This window comes from Pantherophis guttatus, chromosome 1 (genome assembly GCF_059756535.1).
Source record: "Pantherophis guttatus breed Tessera chromosome 1, ASM5975653v1, whole genome shotgun sequence".
In the NCBI taxonomy this organism is placed as follows: domain Eukaryota; kingdom Metazoa; phylum Chordata; class Lepidosauria; order Squamata; family Colubridae; genus Pantherophis; species Pantherophis guttatus.
The window spans coordinates 307,029,195-307,038,101 of NC_142063.1; the positions used below are offsets into that span (position 1 = coordinate 307,029,195).

An 8,907-nucleotide genomic window follows, 5' to 3' on the forward strand; every position below is an offset into this window, starting at 1 on the left:
ACACATTTCAGTTCACATGGGAGTAAGAATGTTAGAAGCAGCATGTGATGATGGCTCAATGGACTGTTTTTCTAGGCTATTTTGCAGTCTATAGGGAACCTCACCTTTTCAAGGAGTTAATATTCAGTGACCTAATTAAAGCAAAGGTATTCCAGTATAGTTTTACATTTTGTTTAAATGGGAAATAATTATTAGTTAGAAATAAACTGCATAGCATGCTGAACAGCACTTCATACCTTGTGTTTATCTCGCCTTCTCCTTTTTGATTTTTTCTTCTCTTTTTCCTTTTTGCGCTTCTTTCGTGATTTCCTATGAGATTTTTCATTTTTAGGTTTATCTTCAACTTTTGTGCCTTTTTCTTCCTTATCTTCTTCAAGTCCAGCATCATCTATTTCACCATCTTCAAGTTCACCATCCTCTCTGCTTAAGAAAGATAAAATTAGATAAAATAAGAATTTGGAAGACTGCAGGAAATAATGCAAAATTGTTATATATCCATATGTCTACTAGTCAAAATAGTGACATGCATTTAAATATGCTCTAGCAATATATTTATACTTCACATTTCTAAATATTTCATATTTACTATATTTCTTATATCAGACCATACAGTTGCAATTGCAATTTTCTTAATATTATTTTAATAAATATAACTAATTCTCAAAATAGTTCAGAACTATATAATTCCTAATTACCAAAATACATATAAAATATATTAATACAGGTAGTCCTCGACTTACAATCACAATAGGGACCAGACTTCTGGTTATGTTTTTACAGTCATAACTCGAGACACCCATGTGACCAGACCTGATTTTTTTTTAATGACAGTTATTAAGCAAATCACTATGGTCATTTAGTGAATATCACGGTCATTCCAGGCAAGCTGGTTGTCAAGCACCTGACATGCAGTTATGTGATGACAAGGATGTATGTTTGTACTGGGGATGATATTTTGTGATGGCCAGAAGTGCTTTACAGGCTGTTAAGCACTGGTCTGGGCCCATCGTAATTTTTTGTTGTTAAGCAATTGGTCACAATAAGTTGAGGACTACTTATAGAAGATTGCAGAAAGTAGCAAAACTAATAGACTAAAATCCAACATTACAAATTATTTAGATCTTTCTCAGTGGCACAATCATTATAATATCTGCTGGAAGATTAAGACATTCTGATTTAAAATCTGGAAGAAATGTTTTTTGAGAGAGTAAAGTGCAATGATTAAGCTGTGACACTATATGTTGTGAGGACACTAGTTTCTATTCCTACTCTTAGCCTACATTTTGCTGTTGTGGGTAAAATACACTTTGTCCTGAAGTTACAAATGCATACCAGATAAAAATATTATTGCTAAAAAAAATAACAAACAAAATGAATTATGTATTTATGTTATAATATATAATTATATAATTACAATATGTAGAAATACATAAAATTATGAAATATTTTGAAATATTATAAACAGATTAGTTTACCCAGTTAAATAGGCCAAAAAGTATTTTTAATGTTGCTGTTTGTTTCCTTTGTTTGAAGGTTACTTTACATAAATTATATCTATGTATTATTTTATTTATTTTATTTTTGCTGAACTCAAGACAGCAAATACAGTAATGCTTTCACTTCAGATTTTCCACAGAACAATCTTGTGAGATGGGCTAAGAGCTTGACTGATCCAAAGTCACTCAATTGGCTTTCATGTTTAAGGGAAGACTAGAAGACTATCTTCTGGTTTGTACCAAGCACCTTAGCTCTACTGTATACCAAACTGTCTCAAACAAAATTAAATTGTTTCTATTAACTTGAAAATTTATTCATGGTTTATAATTTATGCTTTTAAAATTGTATTAGCGGAACATTTTTGGCATAATTTTCTATGGTACAATCTAAAATACAGGTTAATGTAGTTTTTAAGAATCATATCATATAAATCAAATTAAAAAAAATATCAGAAGCGCTATGCTGAAAATATGGAATAGATATAAACCCTGTGCCTGTGCCTGAAAAGGCCTTTATCTCAGCATAGGAAGAATACAGGAAAGTAACAATACATGAAGAAAAATGGTTAAAATACTGAGAGTTGATAGAATAGGAACATGGAGAACATAAGATAAAATCAAGAGAGCAATTGGCTGCTGAAGAATTTAGTTTTCATTTTTTATATACGAAGTTAAAAAAAAGATTTAAAGCAGATAATAGGACATTTGGCACATAGCAGAACAAAAATTGAAATTGAACTATGTACAAATGATAAACATGTACCTGCATAAATACATAAACGTTCATTGAAATTTGAAGCAGAAGAATAAGTGAAAGATTGTAAAATAAATTGGTGTAAAAACTTTGAACACAATATACTGATGGAACAGTGGGAAAATATATGGTTTATAGGATTAAAATTTACATTGTTATACCTTAAAAAGATTTTTTTAATAAAATGTATCAGACATATAACTCTAGAAAAATTGTCTAGAATGTATAAAAAGTATTTCAAATTTGTGTTGGAAATATGGACAAAATGAGTGGTAATTTTATCATGCCTGTGGACTTGTAAAAAAACCCCAGACATTTCTGGGTTCAAGTACATATAAGGACACAAAGAATTTTAATAATCAACATACAACTGAAATCAGAAATTTTCTTGTTGAGATTAATGGACAGTTAAAAAAAGAATCATGGAAGATTATTTTTATGTATAATTCTTGCTGTAATACTTTTTTATGTAGATACGCAAAAATGGAAAGACTCTGAAATACCCACAATGGAGGAAAGATTGGGAAACAGAACTAGCAAAAATGGCAAAATTAACTTGTTTGATCAACAACTATATTTATCAGTGCCTGGAAATCCTTATGGACTTTTTGCTGAAAAATAAAAATAAAAATAAACTTGTGATTTATAAGTCTGACTTATTAGAAAGGAAAGCTTACAGAAAGAAGGAAATCCTGATGTAAGTTTAGAAAAAGAGAGTAAAATATAAATACATTTATAACTGCTACCAAAAAGATCAGAAGTTGCTTATTTATAATCTTTTATTCTTCTTTTCTATTTCCTCTATTTTCTTATTCACTATTCTTTGTTTCTTTGATTTTTCTAATATTTCAATTGTTTTTAATCTTGTTAAAAAGTTCAATTAAAAATATATAAAAAACAATTCAGAACACATTCTAAGATAGATAAAACAGCAACTACAGCCACTACTGTTTTATTTTTGAGAATGCCTTTTGGGGACTATGTGGGGCCCTGGGAAAGTTCCAGAAATACGTAAGTTTGCAGATGGTATTTTATCATGTTTGCCACCATTTTTATAATTACAATAGTTATTTTAGAAAATTCATTGGGCATGGGATTTTGGCAATCATTATAAATGGGTTAGCAGGTATACTGTTATTCATAGACATCAAACTGATACTTCAGAATATAATTATGCCTTGTAGTTTGAAATAATGTACTTCAAAACCAAATCTATTTACTACTGGATAAACTAAGCATATAAAGAGCGGCGGTGGCGCAGTGGTTAGAATGCAGTACTGCAGGCTACTTCTGCTGACTGCTGCAATTTGGCAGACCGAATCTCACCAGGCTCAAGGGTGACTCAGCCTTCCACCTTCCAAGGTAAAATGAGAACCCAGATTGTTGGGGGTAATATGCTGATTCTGTAAACCACTTAGAGAGGGCTGTAAAGTGGTATATAAGTCTAAGTTATAAGTCTAAGTCCTATTGCTATATCTCACACATTAGTAAATTATGCCTAAACCTGTAGCAAAAGCTAGTATGATATTCAGACAAAGCTCTCCTATTCTTACAAATACCCTTTATTTTCACAATTAGTAAGGGGTACAGAGTTAAAGCTACATTTGAAGAATGAAGTGTTCTAGGTCATAATAATACACTGAAGTTTAATTCTCTTACTTTTCATGCTCACTTAAATTGGCCTTCTCCATATTGGCATTGCCTAGATATGTTGGACTATAATTCCCAGAATTCCATATCAACTTCTGGGATTTGTAATCAATACTTCTGGACAGTATCAAGTTGAAGTATCAATTTAAAATGCAGACAGAGCTAGTGAAACTTTAGAACAAAGGAAAAAAAATTCAACACAGCTAATGGAAACATTGGCACAGCTGGCAGAGAAACAGGAAGTGTTCAGAAAAGTGACTTAGTTCAGCCATGCAATAAGCTCCCTAAGGTATAAACGAAATCATTTTCGAGCTACAGTTACATAAGATTCTTAATTTATAAGTATTCAGATGTGTTTAATATATCCAGCTTCCAAAGTGAAGTTAAACAAGATGACCTTTTCAAAATGTAAGATACTGTAATTATGCCTTTAATGTAATAGTTACTTAACAATTTGCGGGCCATTGGAACTTAACTAATATAATTTTAAATTACAGTTTAGACATACAAGAACTTTATATACAGTATTTAAATTATACTTTTGCCCCATTGATGTGTGTATGTATGTGTATGTATATCTATATATATTACAAAAGCAGAGTAACAGTGTAACAAGAATATATCTTATACTGTTACTTTGAGAGAAAAATACTGTTTTGAAGACAAATTTCCAAAACCTATTTTTAACTTCATCCTATTAATAAAGATTTTAAAAATATTTAACATGATAGAAAGTAAAGAATGAAGATGCAAAAATATATTTGCTTTCCATTATTTCAATTGAACTCTATAAAACTACACAATAAATAGTTTTACATTTGAAACTACATCAATTTTTTAAACTGATAAATTAAAATGTGATAATGAATAATTGAGAAAGTCTCCAAATTTTTAATAGCAAACTTTAACCAAACTTTTAATTACCGGTACTCATTTAAAAACATTTAAATTATATAAAAATATTAAACAGATCAGTGAAATCACTGATAAGTGCAGTGGTAGCATACTTCTTGCAATTAGCAATGTATTAATTTTCAAAAAGGAAATTAATTTCACTCTGACAACCATAGAAGTACCAAATATTCCCATGTAGCTGTAAATTTTTATGATACCTTCTAAGACTTCAGTATCAAGAACTTCTATGGAATATAATACTTGGGGTCGTCACTACTACTTCTATCCTTTTGAAGAGATGCTAAGAGAATTTCATTTGTACCTTAAATTCCAAATTATTTTATATTATGAAGACAAAAATTAATGCATTAATTAATTTAATTAATTAATGTATATTTTGGAAAATATATTAGCAAATGGATAATTAAAGTCATTTGAGTTAATGTTTAAATACTTAAATGTTAAAAACAATTACACATGAATAAGCTATATTTAAATTTTAAGCTTTGTACACTAACTCAATTTATTTATGAATTCTCATGTAGAAAAATAGTCAAGAAATGCAGTTTCAGGGAGTTACTAGTGAATGGTTTTAAGCATTTATCTTATCTATTCCAGATATATTTAGTTATGTCAGTGCAAAAATGGAACAGGAGAATGGGCAGCTATATCCAAGAGCTAAGATGGGCCATCACCACAGGTTAAATAATTGAGATCTGTTTCTAGATCATTTTATCAAAACAAAATGAGAGCTCTCTTGATATGAAGAGCACATCCTTTTGTTTCCTTCAAAATGTTACATGGAAGTCAGTGAACAAGATAACTCCATTGTATTTGAAATACCGTAATTGAATGTGGACTTTCACTACTTGTTTTGAGATTTCTGACTTTTCTAATGAGAGAGAAGGGGGGGAGGGAGATAGATTGCATGGAAAGATCCATACTTCAAAATAAGGAAGTACAACTCTCGTCTACTATTCTGTCAAAAATAATTAGGTAGCCTCAACTTTAAAGTTATCCACTTAAAATATGTTTCATTGATTAAAGACATCTTGAAGGTTAAAAGGAAAGAATATAATAAATTATTATTGCATTTGTCATGGTTAACAGGAATAATTTAATTAGGGGCTATTTTGCACAGTCATACAATTTCTAAGCCTTAGGTGTCCTTCTTAGCCTTAGTATAATTCCTAATAAATCTAAACAGATCCACTTATAGATTTAGATTGGCTGGTCAACGTCAATATACTACATGAATAATTTTGTAAAAATTTTGTCCAATTGTATAGAAAAAAGTTTGTTATATTTTGCATACATCTTGTATTATTGCAGTTTTCACTTATCTGGAAGTCATGGTATTTTGTTTTGGTTCTACTAATTAACATGCAGACTTTATCTTGCAGGACAGTTCAGTTCAGGTTGACTAATACAGGTAGTCCTCGATTTATGACAACTGAGCCCAAAATCTGTGTTGTTAAGTCAGACATTTGTTAGGTGAGTTTTGGCCCCATTTTACAACATTTCTTGCCACAGTTGTTAAGTGAATCACTGCAGCTGATAAGTTAGTAACATAGTTGTTAAATGAATTTGGCTTCCCCACTGACTTTGCTTGTCAGGTCGCAAAGGGTGATCCCATGACCTTGGGACACAGCAACGGTCGTAAGTATGAACCAGTTGCCAAGCATCTGAATTTTGATCACATGATCATGGGGATGCTACTAAGTCATAAGGGTGAAAAATGGTCATAAGCCATTTTTTTCAATGCCTTTGTAACTTTGAACAGTCACTAAATGAACCGTTGTAAGTCCAGGACCACCTGTATTGAAAGTAACAATGCTGTACTGCAGTAACCATTTTGAAATATCCACTGTTTAATCAACAATTTAAAACACTGTAACTACATTAGTGAAGAAGTGCTGATTTGAAGGCATGATATATGAGGCCCAGACCTGATTCGCTGTAGCTATGGGCAAGTCATTTGAATTGCTATTCTCCTTGGTATTCCTGTTTGTAGAAGCGGGGAAAAGGCTATATCCTATTTACTGTGTTGCTGCATGAATAAGGGATTATGTAATGTTTTGTATCACTTTCATAAAACAGCATTGTACATACTTGTGGAGGGACAGCGGGATTATAGGAGACTTGTCTGTTAATGGGACCTCCATTACAAATCTTGATGTAAAGAAAATTTTTGCATACAAGTTGGAAAATGTAGGAGAAATAATTTCAGGTTTCCACATGTTTAAAAACAAATTAGTGAAGAAAGCCGTATCTGTATGAAAACAAACATTTGCACAGAGACAGAGAGAGAGAGAGAGAGAAAAGGAGCAGGACCTCAAACCAGAAAATGCCTCTGGTTTGTTAGATTATGGAATTAGAATTGTAAACTGGCAAAGAGAAAAATCTGAGAAAACCTCATATATACACACATACAAAGAGAGTTCTAGTTAATGTGTAAGGTGTATACATTGTTATACAGCTTCATATATGTTACATATATGAGGGGATACAGTCTGCCTTTGAGTTCAAATGGCAATGAGACAGGGGATTAAGAACAACAGTGACATTACACACAGCCAATGTAAAGTGCATTTTATGAAAAAAAATGTAAAAAAAAAAAAGGAAATGTAAAAAAATGCATGCAAAATGCACCTTGAAGTTATCACCCACCCTTAAAAACATCCTTGTATCTAGACTAAAAAGAAAAAAAAAACCCACCCCTACCTCAGGCTGAAGGTGACTTTCCCCCATACAATGCTATAGACATTTTCTTTCCTTAAATTCACCTAGGCACATTTAAGACATCGTCATTACCACCATTATCATCATCATCATCATCATCACATAGCATACCATCATTCTTAGTTATTATCACTGTTAATTATCACCATTGAGAAGCGGAGAGAGAGAAAGAGAAAGAGAAGAACGTTACTCGACCTTTCGTCCCCTGCATGTTGCCTGTCAGAGTCGGGCATGTTTTGGTCAAGAACTGGGTTTGGGGGCTTGGAGAATAGGCTTTCAAAGGCCATTGTGCTGGCTGTGCCTGTGTGCAGGGAGGAGGAGGAGGAGGAGGAAGGGGGGAGGAAGGCAGGACGCTGCTGCCAGTCGTAGGGCGCAGGGAGAGGAGGTGGAGGCGGCGCGCACTCGTGCGCACACACAAATACACACACACACACACTCACACACGAGGGAGCGGCGGCGCTGCGTCTACAAGGCTGGACGACGCGAGGTGTCCCCCCCGTGCACCGGCGAACTAGACTTCCCTCACGGATTTACTGAATTGGGGGGAACACAAACATACGCTATACAGAGGGGCATTTTTTTTTTAACGGCCGCCCGAGGGGAGGCTGTCCTGCACCTCACGGGGAAAAAAAGAGATGGGAGATAAATGCAGCTTATGAGGAGGAGTTCGGTACACACAGACCATACGGAGGAAGGAGGCAGCAGGAAGAAACAGGCAGAGCGGAAGGGAGGAAGACGGGACACGTTGGCCGGAGAGATGAGCTGCTCTGATTATGTCTTCCTTACAAACATGGCGCCCGCCCGCTCGCTCACTAAACAAGAGAGAGAGAGAGAAAGACGGGAAAAAAGGGGGACCAATGGCGCGCGCGGAACGGATGGGGGTGGGGGCGGAGGCTGGACACGCTCACAAAATGGCGGCGGTTGGCGTCGCTCACAAAGCGCCGAGCAAGGCTAGGAAGGCAAAAAAAAACCCAACAACAGCCAGCTTCTCTCTGGCAGCTTTCGGGTCGCCGCGACCGATGCGGCGTTTTGGTTGCGCGCTCTTCTGTGCCTCGCTGTCGTCATCAGATATAGGAAAGGCTTCCCCGCCTGCCATTGGCTCACGCCGCCGAGGGCAAGATGCCCGTTGGGTGCGCTAGAAGAAAAAATAAAAAAGGGAGAGCAAAAAGCGCGCGCGCCCACATGGCGATGGCGCAATCGCTCTCGGAGGGGATTGAACGCTGTACACCCGCCCGGGGAGGTTCCCCTTCTGGGCTTCTCTTTGCTGCGCCTTGGTTTGAGAGCGTGTTTGAGAGAAGGACGGGAAGGGAACGTACTCTTACAAGAAAAGCAGGGAAACTGATTATTTAACTTATGGTCGGTCCCTACTGA

The 8,907-nt window shown here is 34.9% G+C and overlaps 1 protein-coding gene across 7 annotated transcripts in view; it reads right to left on the minus strand.

Annotated features, from left to right (window-relative positions):
* Positions 1 to 8,506, minus strand: part of ZC3H6 (zinc finger CCCH-type containing 6) — a 32,283-nt gene extending 23,777 nt beyond the window's left edge. Inside the window, exons 1-2 of one of the 7 annotated variants that reach the window (XM_060692547.2) lie at positions 7,732 to 8,506; positions 237 to 420 (exon numbers count right to left, since the gene is read on the minus strand). In XM_060692547.2, the coding sequence (XP_060548530.2) occupies positions 237 to 420; positions 7,732 to 7,823 (276 nt within the window). In that variant the 5' untranslated portion in view covers positions 7,824 to 8,506. Of the gene's footprint in view, positions 1 to 236; positions 424 to 6,906 lie in introns of all 7 variants that reach the window. The other 6 variants (XM_060692546.2, XM_087883272.1, XM_087883273.1 and 3 more) reach the window with 6 other exon arrangements.
* Positions 8,507 to 8,907: the final 401 nt, after the last annotated feature.